Source organism: Cupressus sempervirens, chromosome 1, assembly GCF_028749045.1.
Source record: "Cupressus sempervirens isolate cs-2001-9-10 chromosome 1, ASM2874904v1, whole genome shotgun sequence".
Lineage (NCBI taxonomy): Eukaryota > Viridiplantae > Streptophyta > Pinopsida > Cupressales > Cupressaceae > Cupressus > Cupressus sempervirens.
The window spans coordinates 772863593-772885779 of record NC_143118.1 but is presented as its reverse complement, the minus strand read 5'-3'; the positions used below and the strand labels follow the sequence as shown (position 1 = coordinate 772885779).

The window sequence follows — 22187 nt, the reverse complement described above, 5'->3', positions numbered from 1 at the left end:
GAACCTCTATTTGCATTACCTGCCTTATCATGTTTTGTTCTGCCAAGTTCCTCTTGGAGGTGCCGGTAGTGTCTTTTGTTTGTAACTTTTCCATTTCTATTTGTTTTTCCAACTCTGTTCGTGCTTACTGCAATCTCTTCTTTTCTTTCTCTGCATTAGAGTACTTTGCCTTCTTTCCTTGCTCACATGTAATGGCTAGTGTTTCATCACATGTTTCGATGCTTAACAAGTTCACCCCCTGCTTTGGGCATTTTGAATCCTTGTGGTCTCCCAGACCACACCATCTGCATAATAGTTGCAGTGTCTCCTTCGTGGTACAATCTCTGGCAAAGTGCCCCCAGAGGTTGCATGCACGGCATTGTATCATCAGCCGTCCACTTGAGTTGTACTGTATCCGACTTCAGCCTCCATTGTTATTATTGCTATTATTATTACCACCTCATCCATGTCGGTTATTGTTCCAATAACCTCCTGAGGTTGCATCATTAATTATGTTTGTTCTTGCTCCTGTAGTGGACACTTCCTGCGTCAGTAATACTTGTTGTTGTCCCTTCATCTTCATATTGAATGAGCATTCCTTTGTAGAATGCCCCACAATCTGGCAGATATCGCAAAATTATTTTTTCAAGCAGGAGCCCTTTGTGTGGCCCTCCTCCTTACAGTCTGTGCACCATAATTCCCCCTTCATCATGTCAGGATTTTTTCCAGATTTTTTAATTCCTTCATCATCCGTAGCATATCCTTCTATAATGCTCAAACTTTCTTACTTGATTCTTCGTTGTTGCTGCTACTTTCGAAAGATGAATCATCTCGGTCCGACAATTTGCGCTTCGTTTTGCTCATCTTCTGCTCGCTCTCCAAATCCATCAACTGGTTATACGCATCTATGTACAATGTTGGAGGTACAATCTTCATTTTCTTCTTTAGTGTTGGTTGGAGCACTTCAACAAACCATCGTTTATTTAATCCGTCAGCCGGTGGGCTCTCCATCTTCCCCACCAACTCTTTCAACCTTCTTGCATATACACGGTTCATTTCATTCTTTCCCTGCTTTGTACTGTATATTTCTGCTGCAATTTTGTCATCATCCCTTAGCAGTCGAAACTCTGCTATGAACTCCTTCCTAACGTCTGCCCATGTAGTTAATTTCTAAGAATCGGCATCCACAAACCAATCAATTGCTACACTCCATAGGGTCACTAGAAACTATCAGACCCAATCATCCTGGTTCGTTACACCGTTTGCCATCCATATCGTTTCACATGTCTTGCAGTGTCTAATCGGATCTGTCGTCCTATCACCATTGAACTTTGGCAATTTTTCCTTTGATCCTATCATTACTACTTTCTTCTGAAGTGGCGGTGCTTGTTGTGCACCCACGTTGTTCTACGTACTTGTGTTGTTCTGAGTACCCACGATGTTCTGAGCACCCGCACTGTTTTGCAAAACTGCACTGCTTTGGACAACCGTCCTACTTCCAACAACCACGTTACCTAGTGAGAAAAGATCTTCCTCAAGTGAATTTGTCTGATTCTCCGCCTGTATTCAATCGTCGAGTGTATCGGAAATGAAGAGTTCACTCCACACTCTTGCTCCTTCAGCACTTCGGTTCATGCGAGTTGCTTCCTTTCCATTCGAATTCTCTACCCTCGACATTTACAAGTTAAGGAACTCCTCCCTTGTCTCTTTCACCAAATTCAGTCACTATCGAGTCTCTTCTAGCAATTCCTCAGCGCTCCTTGGTCTGCTAGGTGAACGCACTCCCTCTGTCTGTGCTCCTCACCCTCTTAGTGTCCGTCGGTAATCTGTTGAAGCTTCTATCTGTGCTCTGCTTGTTGTGCTAAAATTAAAACTTCCTGTGTTGTGCATATCTCATCCTTATCTTTTATCTTATTCCTATCCATGTTAAGCAAATTCAGCATTAATCTTCATAACACTTCCTTCGTTCCAGATTCGAGTGGGAATGGTGCCAAATGTTTACCGTACAGGGTAAACGGATACTTATCACATGTAGTACAATAAGATATAACACAAAATAGATACTTTATTCATATATGCAATATGCTCTCCAATGCTTACAATCTAATTATGATGATGTTCCAAAGTCCCTTCCAGACAGTGTACATATACTTTGTTGAAGGGGTGACTCAACCGTCACACGCCCTTTAGGATACAATTCTACTCGTTGGCTACAATATAGAATTACTAACAACACATTCAACTTCTCACTAAAGAAAGCAACAGGTTTACCTTCTTGACTCAATACAGCTCCTATTGCACTACCAATTGCATCACATTCAACTTGAAATACTTTATTGAAATCAGGCAAAGCCAACACAGGTAACACAACAACCTGTTGTTTCAAAGTCTCAAAACTCTTATCAGCTCCATGTGTCCACTTAAAATCCTTTTTGTCTCCTCTCATTGTTTCAGTCATAGCATTACAAGTAAAACTGAAATTCTTTATAAACTTTTTGTAAAAACTAGCCAAACCATGAAATGATCTTACCTCACCCACATTCTCAAGTGTAAGCCATTCCAAAATTGCTTTAACCTTCTCAAGGTTCATTCTCAAACCATCAGCTAAAATCACAAATCCCAAATACACAATCTCCTCTTGCTTAAAAGAACACTTTTTCAAGTGAATCATCAACTTCTCCTCTTTCAATCCCTAAAATACTTGTCTAACATGCTCAATATGTTCTTCCTTAGTCTTACTGAATATCAGAATATCATCCAAATAAAAAATCACAAACTTACCCAAAAATCTCTTGAGAACCTCATTCATTAACTTCATGAAAGTACTAGGTGAATTAATCAAACCAAAAAGCATTACCAACCATTCATACAAACCATCTTTTGTCTTGAAAGCAGTCTTCCATTCATCACCTTCTCTGATTTTGATCCAATGATAGCCACTCTTCCAATCAATCTTAGTAAAGTACTTTTCTCCACTCAAACAATCCATTATGTCATCCATCCTCGGCATAGGAAACCTATATTTCATTGTGATCTTGTTAATAGCTCTTGAATCAGTATACATTCTCCATTCTCCATTCTTTTTAGGTGCTAATACAGCAAGTACAACACATGGACTCAAACTTTCTCTAATCAAACCTTTTTGCAGCAACCCGTGCACTTGCCTATTAAGTTCTTCATTCTCTGTAGGTGTCAATCTATATGGTGTTTTATTCAGCAAACCAGATCCAGGAATTAGATCCATATAATGACTTATGCTTCTTACTGGTGATAAACCATTAGGAATATCCTCTACAACAATTTCTTTGTACTCATTTAACAAATTCTCAATTTCTGTCAGTACTTGGCTCCTACTAGTTTCTGTTCCTCGGCCATCATTAGCTGTTACTCAATCACCACTATTTTTTTTCACTTGGTTGCTACTAGTACAACTCGGGTTCTTAGGAATTATAGCAAAATAGACTTGATTCCTCTTTATTTCTTTTTCAAATTGCTTCCCATTAACCATGCAAATTCTCACAGTAGTACAATTAACCTCATCGGGACTTTCAATCAAAGGCAACAATATTTGCTTTCTCCCATTCACCCAAAGAGTATATTGATTCAATCTTCCAGCATGTATAACATATCTATCATATTACCAAGGTCTACCCAATAAAATATGACAATAATCCATAGGCATTATATCACATAGAACTTCAACAAAATAATGTCCAATCTTGAACTTTACAATACATTGTTCACCTACCAATATCTTATGCTAATCTTTGATTCATGAAACATGATAGGGTTTAGGATGCTTTAGCCTCTGCAACTAGAACTTTGTAACCAACTCCTTAGATGCCAAATTTGTACAACTTCCACTGTCAATGATCACCTTGCAACATTTTCCAGCCATCTTACATCTGCTCTTGAAAAGACTTCTCCTTAGGATAGGTTCCTCATCACTTCCCTTATTACATAAGGTTCTCCTCACCATCAAATTTTCTCCAACCTCGGGTCCATTCGGCGAATCCTCAATGTCTCCTTGAACCACAGCATTTCTATTACCTTGCCCATTTTTAGAGGATCTATGCCCTTCTTTACCACATCTAAAGCAATTACCACGAAAACCACCTCTAGAATAAGAATTACCTCTCCCTCGGTAAGAGTCACCACCTTTCCACTCGGTCTTGCCTTTGTCATCACTCTTCCATTCAGATTTGCCCTTATCTTGCACAGAATTGTTAGATCTGTCACCTCCATAAGATCTACCTCTACCTCTCTGGAATCTACCACCTCTACCTCTTTGTCTTTGTTCATGTTTCTTTGTCAAGATCTCCTCATCTTTCAAGACATTGATATTGTTACATCCCAATTTTTGACCTAATTTGAAATATGGTTGTTGAGGTTCACATGAAGTCAGTTAGCGGTTTAATTTGTCATAATCTAACGAAATGGTAAGATAGTTAGTCGTTATGATTTCAAGTGAAGCTAACATGCTAGTTGACCGTTAATCACAAATTCATGGAATTGAGAAGATGGTTAACCATTATGATTAATTATGATTAAAATAATATAATTTTAACTACCAGGAATTTCCTTGCAGGAAACATGTTGAAGGGGGTGGAAGCACTGTCAGAAAAGAATTAGACAAGGAGCATCACCATCACTGGGCTGATGGGTGGAGGACCTGGCGACTTAAAACATGATACATCTGTGGGACCCACATGAGCTATTTAAATAAATAAATTTAGAAGCATAAAATAATTGAATTAAAATATAATTCATACCTTTGAAGATTTATTATTAAATTTTCTTATTTAATCATTATTATAAACTCTTAAATATGAATACATATATATAAATGAAGTGGCACCAATAAATTATAATTATATAATCTATTGATGTCACCTCATCGATATACATACGTAAACGTACATAAGGGCTTATAATAATAATAAAATAAAGTTTAAAATCTCCAACTTCTTATTCCTTTTTCCTCTTTATTTCTCTCTTTTTTACATTCAAATTTGTGATGCATTTGAATGGCTTATAATCTTTTAACCTGCGGGAGTCAAGAAGTCACGACTTTAATCTTTTTGTAACCGATGGGAACCAAGGAGTTACGATTTTGTTCTTATATTATGGAAGCCGTGTATGGAGGCGGACATCTTTTTAAATATACCCGATTACCTTGATGTGCTATGTTCTTTTATCTCAATAAAACATTTCTGCCATGTTCTTGTCCTTTGATAACCGAGCTTGGATTGATTATCGAGTGGGGAGTCTCTTGTTTCCTTAGGGAGGAGAACACATTCCCGACCTTCTTATCAGTTAACATTTTTCCTTATTCATTCTGGCTCTATTCCCTGCCATAAGTGATTTCTTTTCTATGATGAGATTGATATTGTATGGTTATGCCTGGAAGTCATTGTTGTATTTCATATACCCGGCTGCTTTATTGCGGGAGGTATCTTTCCATAATAAACCCTATTAAATCCAACTTTCCTCATTCCACTTAATAGTTCCAAGCTCTAAGCTCGGGTTTCCAATACCATCAAACCCTGAGCAAACTTGGAGCCTCTACAGATTAAGTTTTGACATTTCATGCATACTGCTGTATTTATTTTCTTTTGAAATTGAAGCTGCCATTACAATCTGAGAATTTGATTGAAGAAGAATGAATATCTAGTGTGCAGCAAGCTCTGGCAACTCTAGATAGAAAACCAGGTCATGTGAATAAACAGTCTCTCCATATTGCTAAATTTATTTTTCTTCATAATCAGATTCCTTAACAATAGAATTGCAACCTATATTCAATCTTGTTTAACCATAGGAAAACCTTGTTATGTTTAGTAAAGTACCAAGTCTTGGAATCATAAAGTATTAATTCGTTGGAAGCGAAAATGCAAAGAGTTTCTATAAGTTCCAAATTACAAAATGCAAAATGCTAGAAGCAACCATTTGCCATAAATTGGTATCTTGTTTGAATCTGCTGTCTAAACTTCTTATAATTAGCCTTGTTCAAGGCAAGTGATAGTATAATAACCAAGTATGGAACCAAAAATCATTAAACCACTGGATATAGAATTAAACAATCAATCCTGAAATCTTTAAAGAATATAATCATGTAATCATAGATTGTAAAATACTAGATGAATGTAATCTTCTTGTATAATTGGCAGAACCGGTTGTTTTGAGAAATTCGAACACCTAGTACTCACCCGGTTGTGTAGCCAAGAAAATGGGTGACGAGGTGAATGAAAGGAAATCTGCAACAACATGAAATAGTAATCAATTATGACACGACAATGTTTATCATTTTAATATGAATTATTTAATAGCTCATGCATGATTCTGTTTAATGAAATCTCCTGTTGTCAAGTCGAGGGGTACCAAGTTGCTCAGCTGATGTCAAGATGTTCCAAGTCCTATTCCAGGTACGGAGGGCCTTTCTCGTTAGAGATCATGTGGGGATAAGATTTGGTCCGAGGTTGGGTGGTTAAGCCCCTGACAATGTTTCACCTCTCCCCAAGTTGTCGGACGTTCTACAAACAAAGATAAGTTATACATTCAAATGTTTATTAGAAACAGGTATTATCACTTTTATATATGAGAAGGTAAGATTAATTGAGTTATTTCATTGTTACAATTATTTTATACTTAGATGCAAAGGATAGATTTATCTAATAAATTGATATAAAAACTTTCATTTATATGAGCATATCTCCTAATCTTGAATTCCTACAACAGTTAAGTAATCAGAAGGAAAGGAATCTGAAGCCCTAATTGATTGAGTGATAGTTAGAACCCTAAATGATACAACGGTATTGGAAGCCCTATTTGAATCAGTGGTATCGGAAGCCCTAATTGATTGAGTGATAGTTGGAACCCTAAATGATACAGCGGTATTGGAAGCCCTATTTGAATTAGTGGTATTAGAAGCCCTAATTGAATCAATAGTATCGGAAGCCTTAAGTGATACAACGGTATTAGAAGCCCTAAATGAACCGATGGTAAATGATGCCCTAATTGATACAGTGGTATGTGATGCCCTAATTTTAAATATAGTGGTATTTACTTGTAATCATCATTTGATTTTGAGATAGTATTTTTTAGATGATAGTCATCATGTGATATTATTATAGTGGTATTTGAGGACTAACCCGAGTGGTTGCAGAAGCATCCCTAGTTTTGATTTCGATCTTAGTTTTTGAGGTATGTGGTTTTCAATTTCTATAGTAATTTCGTTTGATGGTGTTTCAAGTTTTTACTTAAGAAATTTTGTCTAACTAATTTTAACGGTAAATGAAGGACAATGGAAACTAGGGCCAAAGGCACACCCAACTACCAAAGCCACCTGCAAGAGTAAACACAGCAGAAACACAACACAAAGAACAACAACCAAAGGAGATAGAAGAGCAAAACACTTTATTGATTCATCAAATTACCAAATACATGCTTGATTGTGAGGCCTTTCGGGTTACGGCCAACATTACAATTTAGACTTTGATCTTCAATGATGATCTTCGCATTCTACCATCCTTACTCTTCTTAATTGAATCCTCCTTATAATGTCTAAGACTCTGCCCAAGACCCCATTAAATACTTGCATGGCCACAAGTCGGCCTGTTGCAAATTACTAGCTAAATAAACCCTTACATTAAATGCATAACCAAGCCACAAGTCGGCTCTCAACAAATATTAAATGTATATACAAAATTAAATACGCAAGGTCAGCTCAAACTAGAACCAGACACGGACGGCTTGACCAAAGAAGGTCCAAGGAAAACGCTGGTACTCAGCAACGCTCGGCACATACACGAACTTGGCACCAATAGGCACTCGACATCAACCATGAACTTGGCATCAACTATGTACTCGACATCAACCACGAACTCGGCATCAACCATGAACTCGGCAACAACCACAAGCTCGGCAGCAATAGAGAACTCGACAATAACTAAGAAACAAGAAAAACATGCATGATAGCAATGCAACCCAAGATGCTCCTGCATCACTCTTGGATGCTCTTGAAATTGATGAGAGTTGTTACCAAGAATTATAACAATCATCATGGTCTCCTCAAGTACCTCCATCACATTAATGCGAGATAAATGGACTATAAATATAGAGGGGATGGCCAACGAGATATATTAACTCAGAGAGAAAAGAATATAGAATGTGTGCTCCATAGATTTGGATACATGCCATATTGTTGTTATTGCAGAATCTAGAATGGAGAATATACTTAATGTAAGGAAGTTTTGATAAATAAAATAATCAAGTGGTTTCTCAAATCCGAATTGCTTTTATTGTCTCTAACTATGGACGAAGGAATCCATCATAAGACTCTTAAAATGGTGAAAAATGCAAGTTTTGCTCTGACATTCAAACTAATAATGACGTCTTTGTGCAATGCCTTACCTTCTCATGCCTCCAAACAAATTACTGATGAGGTATCCAAGGAATCCGTTATGCTTGAAATTATCTCTCAGTTCCGTACAAGCCTAAAATAGGTCAGTGCAGTGTAAAGGGACAGCCACAAGTGCCTTCATGCCTACCCAATGATATAGTAACAAGTTTTTCCCAAGGGACATGGGATTTAGGATCTGACACAAACATCTAGGTTATTGTTGGCAGTCTTTTCACGAGATAGTGCACTGCATGTCTTCTTTCCTTGTGATTTATAAAAAATACCAGCACAGATTCTGGAATACCAAATTTGACATGGATCGAATGGCAGGGACATTTGTGTGTGGATTATCTCTAGAGATTGAGATTGACTATGGTAGAGACAAGCAAGATAATCTGACTGATATTGCTTGATAGGTTATGCTTTATTGTTCCTTTCACCAAGAATGCCCTCACTTCTTAGAAGCTGTCATATCTCTGATCACTGAAGCTTTTTTAACATAATTTTGTTTGGAAGAGTTCCCATTCTTCAACCATAAAAATAAAGCTTTCAAAAGATGAGACTAATGGGAAACTGCCTCTTACCAACTGGTTATAACTCATCAACTCAAACTTTTAGAAGGAAATAAGCCATATTAGAATGACAATCACATTCTTAGCATATTGGAATTGAAAGAGTAGTTAAAAATTCTATTAGAAAGAAACATCTGGCTAAGAAACAACAAAACTGCAAACAGATCCCAGATTTGATGATTCAACAGAACTTCAGTTTGAGTAAGACAGATATGGTTGTGTATGATACATTTAAAATAAGATTCAAAAAGAAGAAATAGGAAGGACCAACCAATGGCTGCATGCGCTTTTTCCCAATTGGGTAGCGATAGGGATTTGGACTCTGCATCTTAAATGCAGTGAACCAAAGGATAAATCCGGACAGAAGATCCAAAAGTGAGTCCAGAGTTGAAGCAAGTATGGCCAATGAATGACTACTTATTGTTGCATATATTTTTAGAGCAAAAAGTACAACATTTGCAAAGTTGGACAGGAGAATTGCAGTCTTCTCACTTCTTGCAACCTTTTCACGATCTTCCTGAAAGAATTTGAGGAAAGAGTATCAGTTTGTATAATCCTTTGGTAAAATATGGCTCACTGATGTACTGGCTTCTTTGATGAATGTGAATAACCAAAAAAGGATTAAACCAAACCTCAGACATGACAAGCAGATATCCACGTTCGGAAACAGCATCCATTTCTGTAAAGCCCTCAAGCATCACCTCTTGTTGCTGATAATATTGAGCCACTCCATTACCAGGACCTGCCAAGGAACATGAAGAAACAGCTAGTACATGTGTGCATCTTAACCATAAAACTCTTAAGAACTTTTCTCTATATCCGTCTGAAAATAATGTACTATTGCTATCTATCTTAATATAGTTAATCAAAGACAATGAAAAAGAAGTCATTCAAGATGAAAAGAACCAGAAACTCTTGTATATTCTACATATGTACATCAATGTCTTTTAGTACAGGTTAAAAGATGAGCTTCCCTGTTTGCAGCCACAAGTAGTCTTGAGCATAGGATTTGAATCTTACTAGATTATTGAGAAGAACAATATGTACGAAGTAATATTAAATGGGATTTGTGAGCAATGCTTGCATACAATCAGAATCTGGAATCCTTTGCTAGTTCAAGTTCAAAGCAAGCACCGAACTTTCTAAGCACTATGATATCTTTTGTGAATGAAAGAGACGTTTCAACAATATCAAAAAAGAGGCATTTCAATGATTAGTTGTATTTTCTCTTTCTTCTTTTTGACAGGGATAATTATTTAATGACTAGTGTGGATAACATTTCCCACTTCCGCCATGGAGGTCATAATTATTGCAAACATGACACGACTAAAGAGAATGCCATGTCCCCTTCTTGAAATAGGATTAAATAATAAACAATAATAATTAAATTAAAAATATAAAAGAATAATTAAATATTAGCTAAGTTAGATAAAGGTCAAAAGGCATGAATAGAAAAGTTGTGTCCCTCTCAAATGAGGGGTATAAAAGGGAGAAATGAGAACTTCATTTGGGGAAAAGAGGAATAGAGGAGATCTAGAGCAGATTTAGAGCAGAAGTATGAGGAGGGATCTCAATTAAGAATTGAGAAGGAAAGAAAAAAATAAGAAGAGTATATGCAGACCATAAACGAGATATGTGCAGATTTAAAAAGTAGTAAAGGCAGTATGTGTAAGATAGGTGAAGATTAAATAGGGAGTAAAAGGGGCAATAGTTGTTGTCAAACATATGTACCTTTTCATAATCAAAAGACGTGACCCTTTCATAAGGGCATTAACAAATGAAAGGGTGCAACTCCCTACACTCTAAAGAACTATTAAGAGAAGGTTCCTTGAAGAAGAAATGAAAAAGGGGAGCTCAAATGGGAGAATAATATATTATTCTTAGAGGCAACAATGAAAACTAGTATTAATACCTTGCAAGAAGTAAGTCCTGTAGTAGAATGGACCATGTTGCATCATACACAAGCAATAGATAAGTCTTGTGGTGGAACGGGCATGGATTACATCATACAAAGGCACTATTTATACAAGTCTTGTTGTGGAATGGACCCTGCTACATCATACAAAGGCAATAGAGAAGACATGTGGCGGAATGGGCATGGCTTACATCATACAAAGGCACTATTTGTGAAGGATAGTCCATATAGGGGATGGAACGTAATTCCAATAAGGGAGAACCGTGAGGCTCACTAGGTACGCCAGCCTCATGAAGTATGGCACCAAGGGGGTCAAAGTTTCCACTCTTGGGCCTAGGGTTGAGTTAAGGGCACCTATTATAATCCTTCCACCAATGCATATGGGAGATTTTTTGGGATAGCTAAAGAAAGGATCTTTAAGCATATGAGGTGATTAAGATAGAGTGATGGCAGGGAACACTATAAAGGTTCTTCTAGGTATGCCAACCCCATGAAGCATGGGGCCAAGGGGGATAGTTCAGCACTTCCACCCTTGGGCCTAGGGCAAAGACAATAAGGGCACCTCATCACGTCTTTCTTAGCTCATTCCTTATTATGGTTAAGATCATGGAAGTTGAGTGCTATAAGTATGTTTCTTTCATAAACCTAAGTATGCATTATATTGTTACCAAATCCCTAGGTTACGATTGTATATCTCTTTGTATTATCAATTTGTAAAGCTTAAGAAAGATTATATTATAGTAACTATATAATTAATCTATAGACACACAAATAATATAATTAGTTTATATATATGTCTGCACTCATCCTCATCCCTTATTTGGTTATTGGAAGAAGTATGCAATGTCCCTTTTTAGCATGATCATGATAGAGGATGGATTTAGCCTATTACTAGGTCTTTGTAGGCTAATACTAGTGATTAAAGGACCTTGTTGAGGGTTATGGCTCCGTTTGGTGAGACTTACTATTTATAGTAAGTCAACGGATGGTTCCGATGAGCTCAAATGAGTTAAGAGGAGTTGGATGATGCTCTCTGTTTTTATTTTTGGCTTTTGTTTGGGCTCTAAGAATCTTGGAGGGAGCGTCTATTTTTAGTAAGCCACCCTGTCAGGTTCATTCATCATCTTTCTTCATCAAGATCACTCTTGTGCTGTCCAATTTTGACTCTGATGCTTCTTCAATCATTTTTGCAAAATGGGTGAATTATGATTATTATATAATTAAATACGTTGAGGTTTCTATTGTCGTCGGTAGAAATTGTGTATCAGCCGACGGGTCCCTTCGGAAAGGAAATTGTGTATCAGCCGACGGGTCCCTTCGGAAAGGAAATTGTGTATCAGTCGATGGATCCCTTCGGAAAGGTTTTTATGTAATGACATGTATGTGGCTGACGGACTCCTTCGGGAAAGTTCTTCGGAAAGTATTTATAACCCCTTCGGGAAGCATTGTATTCATCTTATCATTAGATCTTATCATGATATCTTACCATGGAAGCATAATGTACTGTGGGCATATGCGAATAATAATAAGAGTTCTGCTGGTTGTTGTTCATGTTCGTATCCTTTGTCTGTGTTGGTTTCTTAATTAATCTATGCGGTAAACATTTGGCGCCGTTGCCCGATGGACCTGGTACGCAGGCAGGCGGATCTGAATTAAATGCCGAATCAGTTGAACAAAGATAAGAGTAAGCTGAAGGAAAAAGATGACATACGCGTTGCGTAGGAAAATTTAATTTTGGCTCAGCAGATAGAGCGTCGAAGGAGATTTCAGAAGATTCCCAACGGAAACAAGAGCGCGGAAGGATTGTTGAAGGAGACTCGACAACGGCTTGATTTGGTGGAAGAAGCGAGGGAGGAGTTTCTGAACCTGCATACGCCACAGGAAGAGAATCCTGACAGAAGGAGATCGACTCGCACGGCTCGGAGTGCCGACGGAGCACGAGCGTGGAGTGACCTCTTCGTCCGAGATATACTTCCGGAACGAACAGCTTTGGTTGCCGAACCCTCTTCTTCACCAAACAACACGGAAGTCTAAAACAGCGCGGGTGTTGAAAACAGCACGGAAGCAGAAAACAGCGTGGGTGTGCAGAACAGCACAGGTGTTCAAAACAGCGCGGGACCTTAGAGCAGTGCAGGTGTTCAAAATAGTGCAGGAGTGCAAAATAGCGCAAGTACACAAGAAAAGCCTCAACATACAGTGATAATGGCAGGTCCGAAGGAAAAATTGCCTAAATTTGATGGTGATGAAGCAGCTAATCCCATTCGACATTGTAAAACATGTGAAACGATCTGGAGGGCAAATGGCATAACAGATACAAACGAATGGATCTGACAATTTCTTGCTACCCTACGGGGTGTTGCGATTGATTGGTTTACTGATGTTGATCCACAGAAATTAAATAGTTGGGATAACATTAAGGAGTTAATCGTAGAATTTCAACTTTTGCGTGATGATAATGAAATTGTAGCCGAGATATTCAATACCAAGCAAAAGAAGAATGAAACAGTACGGGTCTTTGCTAGGAGATTGAAGGACTTAATCAATAAAATGGAGAATAAGCCGGCAGATGGGCTCCAGAAAAGATGGTTCATTGAAGGCCTTCATCCGAAGCTGCGGAAAAAGATGAAGATCGTGCCACCATCAACATACAATGAAGCGTACAACCGGGCAATGAACCTCGAAAGTGACCAGAAGACAAAGAAGAAGAAGAAAAACAGCTCGTCCGATTCAGAAGACGATGCATCTTCAGGAGCAGATAGCAGCGATGACGAAGAAAGCAATAAGAAGGTACAGGCCCTCCAGAAGGACATGATGCGGATGATGAAGGAATTCAAAAACATGAACAAGGAGACTAAGGGTAATGACCTATGGTGCACAGAGTGTAAGAAATAAGGCCATACGAAGGGATCCTGCCCAAAAGATCAATTTTGTGAAATCTGCCAAATCCTCGGACACTCAGTAAAGGAATGCCCTTTCAATTTAAAAACAAGGACACCGCAGCAAGTGTTCTTGTCATAGGAGGCATCCCCGTCAGGAGGGAACGAGAACACCAGTACAGAAGGTGCCACATCAGGTGGATACATAAACAACCTGCGCAGTCCAAACAACAACAGCAATAACAACAATGGAGGAAGGAGTCGAATTCAGTACGATGCGAATGGTCGGCCAATTGTTCAATGCCGCGCATGCAATCTGTGGGGTCACTTCGCCCGAGAGTGCACAACGACGAACACACCGAAGTTGCTATGCCAATGGTGTGGACCTGGCGATCATGATGATACTAAGTGCCTGAAGTCCGGAGTAAACTTGATTACTGTAGGGACAAACGAGGAAGAAGTCCTGGCAATCACTCGGAAGCAAGTGAAGCTATACCCTGACCCAGCGGAAGAAAAGAAGAGACTGGAGGAAGCAAGGGAAGAGATCCAAAAAGCAACACAGGCAGAAACAGCACACCTGAAGGACATGCCGAGTACCTCCGTACGGAACTGCGCAAAAAAGAACATTGTACGGCAAATATTGCAAGCCGAGATACCCGTCAGGATAAGTGATCTGTTGCTCACTATGCCTCGGCTCTGATTGGCACTCACAAACATCGTTCCCGCTGCTCAACTACCAGGAGAACATGGAAGGAAGCAGGAAAGTGGAGCAAGTGCAGCGGACAAAAAGGAGAAGGAAAGTGGCACAAGTGCAGAAGATCGGATGCTGTTAGCTCTTTCATCCGGACGCTATCCGGCAGTCATTGAAATGAGAATTCTCGAGACTGTATTGACAGAAACAATTGTGGACGGAGGGTCCGGTGTCAATGTGTTGCCTGAAGACACTTGGAAAAAGTTGAGACAGCCGACATTATGGCCACCTACATTCCAGCTGCTAACGGCCGATCAACATGGAATCAAGCCATTGGGAGTCCTGACAACAAAACCAGTGATGATTGGAACACAGCCATTCTTGTTGGATTTCGTCGTGATCCCACTGAAGCGGAGAGGATATGATGCCATTCTGGGCCGGGGGTGGCTGATACAAGCCAAGGCGAAGCACGATTGGAAGAAAAATACTTTATCACTTGAAAGCAAAGGCCGGAAGTATGTCATCGATCTACACACTCAGATGGTTGGAGAAGAAGCTCTATCGTCGGATTCTGAAGGAGAAGACGATGAGAGGAGACAGAGTATGGAACCCAATCAGGAGGGAGTCCTACGATTGGAAGGAGATGACAATCTGGATTCAGTAAATGGTCTTTACCACTGGCAGATAGAGGATTACGAGCTCTTTCCAAGTTGTAATATGCTAAGGATTGACGAAGGTAAGAAAGAAGAAAGAAATGAATGTCCGAAGGAACATAGAGAAGCCGATGGAGGAAATGAATGTCTGAAGGAACATGGAGAAGCCAAAGGAGGAAATGAATGTTCGAAGCAATATAGAGAAGCCGAAGAAGGAAACGCGGGTATGACTGAAGCTGAAGGACAGAACATACAGTACGAACCCAAAAGAAGGAAAAATTTTACTGTACGACTGCGCAGGAAGAAAGTTACGTCGAACCACAGATATAGCAGAAAGGTACCCACAGCAAGGAAGGCACATGATACGGTCTGCACAGCCAACAAAGAGGAAGGGTTCAATAAAAGTTGTAGCAGTACAGAGTGAAAGTGTTATTGACGGACAGAAGGGGTAGCTGACGGAGTCCATGGTAGCGAGCTTTGGGAACAAATTGGGCGATATGGAGATGACACAGAACAGGCGTAGCAGGTTTCAACTCAGACAGTGGGTGTTGAAGTACGACGACCGGAATGAGATCAAACCAGGGAAGTTCAAAGTTAAGTGGGTTGGGCCGTATCAGATCTGAGAAGTAGGGGACAATGGAGCAATAAAATTATGGACTTTGGATGAACAGGAAATCCCTCAAGCAGTGAATGGCTCGACGCTGAAGGTATACCACGGCCAAAAGACTTCTGTGTCACAGAATGGCCTTCGGGAGACCCCTTCGTCATTGCAGACTGACGATGACGACGGTCGAAGGGAAAACTGACTTTTCTATTCATTATTATTCAAAAATATATATATATATAAAAAAAATATTATTAAAAAAAAAAAAGAGAGAGAAAAAAAGAAGTGTCGTACGGTTTTCAGGATTGGAGAAAAAATTTCATAATTTAAGTGTTGTACAGTTTTCATGGTTGGAGGAAAATGTTCATAATTTAAGTGTACGGTTTTCATAATTCAAGGAAAGTACCGTACGGTTTCCATATTGAAGAAAACAGTACCGTACGGAATTCATAGCCGATGGAAAGTGCCATATGGTTTCCATATTGAAGAAAACAGTGCCGTACGAATTTCATAGTCGAAGGGAAGAACATCGTACGGCTTCCATTTCGAAGGTTGGTGTACGGTTTTGCTGTAGTATGGCTTTTTCTTATAGTGTACGGTTTTTTAAAAAAGTTGCATATTGTAACACAAACCACCGTACGGATTTTAATAGCCTGAGAAAGTACGGACTTTTTCACTGTGTGGATTTCACTACTCACCGTACGGATTTTATGAAAACTTGGAGCGTACGGATTTTTAGCTATTTTAACCATGTAAAATCACCGTACGGTATCCCTGTACGGATTTTTGAGGAAAGCCATTAACACTGCGAAATTTGGCCGTACGGTGCACAGAATTTGGAAGTAAAGACAGCGTACGGAAATTGCAATTTGGAATGCGAGGTGACTGTACGGATTTTTCAAGCATATCATGCGTACGGATTTGGATTGCGAGATTACAGATTTTGAAGAGTGGGGTTTTGGTGTACGGCTTCTACTTGCTATTGCATTCAGACTTTGGAGGACATTATAGGATATTGCATAAGGAAGGAGTCGATACAATGGCAGGATGTATGGTATAGCTGTACATTTGTAGCACAGAAGGGTGACAGGAGGTTTTCTAACAAAAAAAAAAAAAAAAAAAAGTCGACAAATCGAGAGTGCTCAGAATGAGTATCAGATGATGCCACAGGGTAGAGGAAGAACCAACGATTGCCAGAAAGAGTGTAGAATCGGCAGAAAATGACAGAAACAGTGTGTTCAGTGCAGTTTTGTAGGGGGTTTCAGAGTGCTAATTTGGTCTTGGCGGCGAGGGGACCCCGCCCTGTACTGCGCTGCCCTAAGACCCCGCGGGGGCGCTACCCCTCGACCCCACCGGGGGCGTTGCCCCCTGGACCCCCAGTCGTTGCGGATATCATTCGTGGGAGTCTGACCAATTGAGAAGACTTAGAACTGCTACAGGCATGGAGTGTCTGTGTACCGGAGGCACTGAGAGTAGGTGTTGGCCATGAGGTTGTCTTGGTGGATGCGTAGAGAGCTCGAGAGGAGCTGATCATCCAGTTGGAGGCAGTGCAGCGACACTTGGTCCAGTGTACTCGGAATTGGAAGGCAGAAAGCGGCACACATGGCTATCAGGGTCAGAGGTCAGATTGGCTAAGGTGATAGTGTTGAAGACCAGTTAGTCAGTCAATGTATTTTGGTTGTTGATTTCTCTCAGAGATTTTGTAATAGTCGTCAAGAGACGACTTTTCTTTTTGGGGGGATGATGTCGTCGGTAGAAATTGTGTATCAGCCGACGGGTCCCTTCGAAAAGGAAATTGTGTATCAGCCGACGGGTCCCTTCGGAAAGGAAATTGTGCATCAGCCGACGGATCCCTTCGGAAAGGTTTTTATGTAACGACATGTATGTGGCCGACGGACTCCTTCAGGAAAGTTCTTCGGAAAGTATTTATAACCCCTTCGAGAAGCATTGTATTCATCTTATCATTAGATCTTATCATGATATCTTACCATGGAAGCATAATGTACTGTGGGCATATGCGAATAATAATAAGAGTTCTGTTGGTTGCTGTTCATGTTCGTATTCTTTGTTTGTGTGCGTTTCTTAGTTAACTTATGCGGTAAACATCTATTTTGTTGGTATTGTTTATTGGCCACCTTAGTGTCATAACTCATTAGAACTAGGTTGAGAAGTTTTTAATCTTGGGCATAGGAAACAATGAGCTTGTCTCTCAGAATATCATAATATTGTTACAAAGGTCATTTTTGGAGCCAAAGAGAGTTAATAAATTGTATAATTCAAATATGTGCCAAAGTATAAAGCAAAGGGCTTTTAAGTGAAAGGTGTATCTAAGAAGCTTTGGGCATCTAGTGTGTTGTTGAAGATTTGGGCTTTGTAAATGTTATGAAATGCCTTCATGAAACAAATCGACCTATTCCATTATTGCATCTTTGTTTTGATAATATTGAGCTCCAAGGGTTTCAACGTGAGTTTGGAGGAAATTTGGTGGTGCAAAAGCACCCAAATAAAGAATGTACATATGCCAATCAGTCACTACCGAGTGTCAATTCTGCACGAGCCGACTGGAGGAATTTATCTTGGGATTTGTACAGGTCCTTGTGGGGTCAGTTTACCCTATTCTATATTGTTCTAGAACAGTCTATAAGCCATTTTGGCAAGAGATAAGGATCTATATCTTTCTGTAAGCCGTTTTGGTCTCGTAGGGTTAGTTTTCCTATGTAATAATCTAGAATGTTCCCTAGACCGTTTTAGCTTGTATAAATGGAGTCTTCAGGTTTAGAGTTGGATAGGTTTTTTTTTAGTGAAGTTGCTCTGGATAGAAGTTTTTGGATACAAAGTTACGGGGAGAAGAAATCCGTAAGAGAGAAAGTGTATATATTGTTCATTTGATGAATCAATTAGAAAAATATTGTTATCTATCTCTTTTTGTTGCTAGTTCCTTTTGTTTTTGCTTTTGCTAAATTTATCTCTGCATCATTTTTGGTATCAAAGCTTGGGGAAAGATCCTAAGGCGCTTGGGAAAAGCTTGGGAAAAGCTTTCAGCTTCTAAGGCGAATTGGATTTTGTAACAGGTTGAGGAAAGAACCCGTTAAGTGTGGTCAAAAGACTAGGTTGAGTGGAGAGAACCTAGATAAGAGACAATGGTCACAAGAGGAGATTTATCTCATGATCAAAAGATACTATTCGATGCATGAGTTTCATATTGGGATTTTCAGAACAAGAAGAAAGAAGCAAGGAAAAGAGCGGAAGAGAAAAGGAAGAAAAGAGAAGAGGAAGCTAGAATAGATCAAGAGATAAAAGAACGAATGGAATTTCTAACACAGGAATTGAGAAAGCATGAAGAAAATTCAGTGCGACTAAAAGAAGAATTGCAGAAAAATATGGAAAAAGAAAATACAGATCTGGAGCATCAACCAATTCAGATTACAGAAGCTTGTACTGAGACATTGGAAGAGAAGAGTTGTCCGTTGAAAGAACAACCTGATCACATTGATGCTGATATACCAAATGAACAGATCGATGCTGACATACCAAATGAACACAGTGATGTAGATATACAAGGTGAGCAACAACATGTTTTTGATGAAACTTATGATACAGAAGTTCTTGAAGATAGAAAAGAGGTTGAAATGGTTGATGAGCATTGTGATGACCTGGTTCATAAAAAGCTAGATGTGATGGTCCTTAATGCAACCAAGAAATGGCATTTGAATTTAAGAAAGAAGGTGGTTTGGCCTATCAAAAGGATACTAGCAGCAAGGAAAAAGACTTGTGATGAAGCTGAGGATAGAGCAGGCTCCAATAGTGATGAATTTGTCAAGCATGGAGATATTGCAGCATAAAGACATCACAACAAAGGATGCAGCAGTTTCTACAGTAACCCAAATTGGTGAAGTCTTATTTAATGAGGTTCCATCTAATCCATCATTGTAGGTTTCTAGGAGTTCCATTTGAATATGGCAAAAGTTTATGCACATATGACAGTTGATTTGGATACTAGTCAAGAGTACAAACAGCAAATACCAAAGAATTGGAAGGCATGAAAGAGGAAGGCCAATCCAAGGGACTTGGATTCCATTGTCCCCGGGAGTATGGTGCAGAAGCACCCAAATAAAGAATGTACATATGCCAATCAGTCACTACCGAGCATCAGTTCTGCGCGAACCAACTGGAGGAGTTTATCTTGGGATTTGTACAGGTCCTTGTGGAGTCAGTTTACCCTATTCTATATTGTTCTAGAACAATCTATAAGCCATTTTGGCAAGAGATAAGGATCTAGATCTTTCTATAAGCCGTTTGGTCTCGTAGGGTCAGTTTTCCTATGTAATAATCTAGAATGTTCCCTAGACCATTTTAGCTTGTATAAATGGAGTCTTCAGGTTTAGAGTTGGACAAGTTTTTTTTTAGTGAAGTTGCTCTAGATAGAAGTTTTTGGATACCAAGTTACGGGGAGAAGAAATCTATAGGAGAGAAAGTGTATATACTATTCATTTGATGAATCAATTTAAAGAATATTGTTATCTATCTCTTTCTGGTGCTGGTTCCTTTTGTTTTTGCTTCCATTGAATTTATCTCTGCATCATTTGGTTCCCTTCCTCAAATTTGTTTGCACGTTGAGCTAGGTTTGCATACTAGTGAATTGTGTATCATCTATTGAGAATTGGATGATGCTGTTGTAAATCATCCAATCATTTGATCTGCTACAATTTGGTTGAGAAGAATAAGTCTGGACACCATTATTGCAAGCGTTTATACAACTGTAATTAACAGTGTTTACGTGTGCTGCAATTACCTGATTGAAGCAGCATTTGGGCTTTATTTACATGTGCGATCATTGCACATTGGACAGCGTTATCAAGCTGTGAGCTGTGTTGGTCTCCAGCAGCATTACAACTCACTACTTGCAGCATTTTTCCGTAAGGCTGAGAATTATAGGGATTAGCATGGCATTTTGCTATACCACAGTCTCCATTCACCTCTGCTGCAACTTGTTTTTCCAATGCCATTATCTAAATTAGGTTCCTTAATAATTGAGTTATTTGCATTGTAATTAATTTGAAAATTTGATAATTGCAATTGCGATCATTGTGCAGGCGTTTCATATTAGTTTCAACTTGTGTTATTTTATGAGCATTTCTATATATTCAAAAACAAAAGACAGAGAATTGCAAATTTCAAAAATGCAAAACACAAAAAAAGGCATTCTTCAGCATAGTTTTGAAGTGAGCCAGCAAAGCTCCTTACAGTGGTATCTGAGCTTGCATGATAAGTGTTTGACAACATGTCAAACCACTAGAATTGAAGGTAGAATCAGTTGACATTGTTTACAAAGTAATTCAGGATTTACCTTGTTGAAAGGCATCTTAAATGGTAAAGTCAGATTTCTAACCATCTTACAATTCTTAATTTAATGGAATTTGTGATTCTAGGGCAAAAAAATAGGACAATCCCATAAAGGGGACATTACAAAGAATCATAACAATAAGTTATCATTTCCTACTTTCTTTGCCTTTGCAAACATCTTCCTGAATGGTAATACATCTAATCAAAATTTAACATAATGCTAACTGATGTTTGGTGAATGTAACACATCATCAAACACACATGGGTAACTAAGACTCAACAAAAGAAAGACATACAGCCAAAATCATGTTCCAAGTTTTCGATGTTGTAAGTAAACCCAAACCACTTAAGGTTATGGTGTTGTAACTCATATAATTGCAGGCATCTCCAGAACAAAAGATAAAGAGTCTGGTTTACAATACTAATGGAGATATGTTTTAGAAGCTTGCTAAGAAAGGAAAGGTGTATGCTCATTGAATGTATAAATGTCAAATTTGCAACCCATGAGCCTATTGTAAACATAGATCTCTATGGTAAATAACTAAAAATAAAAAGAATCCAAACTAGGCAGTTTCTAAATTTCCTCACTTCCAATTTTAGACAAATTAACTTGAGTGATTTATCTAGGGAACAAACAAAGTTAAATACTCCAAGGCTCAATGAATGTCTCATCAATTAGGAATACTCTGCAATTATTCTTTTTAAGATTTAAATCCTATAGTATCGTAACTTAATAAATAGATTAAACCCCTAGCTGTGCACAATTAGCAACATGTTGAAGTTAAAAGCTACGTTAACCTGGGACGTGTTTCCGGCCCGAAGCCCCAAGTTCGAAACCATATCCGTTTTGGGGACTTGGTGATGACCGGAGACGTTTCCAAGTCATCCCAACCTAAGCTGAAGAAAAGGAAACACGTTTCCAGCTTGCGTTGACCGTCCTGGGGACTGCATTGACCGTCCTGGGCATTTCTTGTCCATCCCAAGGACTGCGAAAAGTTTCCTATTTTAAAATAAAAAATTAAACCAAAAAATGTTAAAAACTATTTTTTCCCACATGGGCCCCACATGTTGAACACATGAAAATGTTAATAATAAAATAACATATGTTACTTTGGGTTTAATATATTTAGAAACTCTCTTTTTTCCCTATTCCATG

General features: G+C 38.8%; 1 protein-coding gene across 1 annotated transcript in view; it reads right to left on the bottom strand.

Moving 5' to 3' along the window:
- The window catches only part of LOC149580164 (metal tolerance protein 11-like), a 98345-nt gene that overhangs the window by 58120 nt on the left and 18038 nt on the right, over positions 1-22187 (bottom strand). Inside the window, exons 2-3 of the mRNA XM_089789853.1 lie at positions 9582-9691; positions 9221-9466 (exon numbers count right to left, since the gene is read on the bottom strand). Of these exons, the coding sequence (XP_089645979.1) occupies positions 9221-9466; positions 9582-9691 (356 nt within the window). The remainder of the gene's footprint in view (positions 1-9220; positions 9467-9581; positions 9692-22187) is intronic.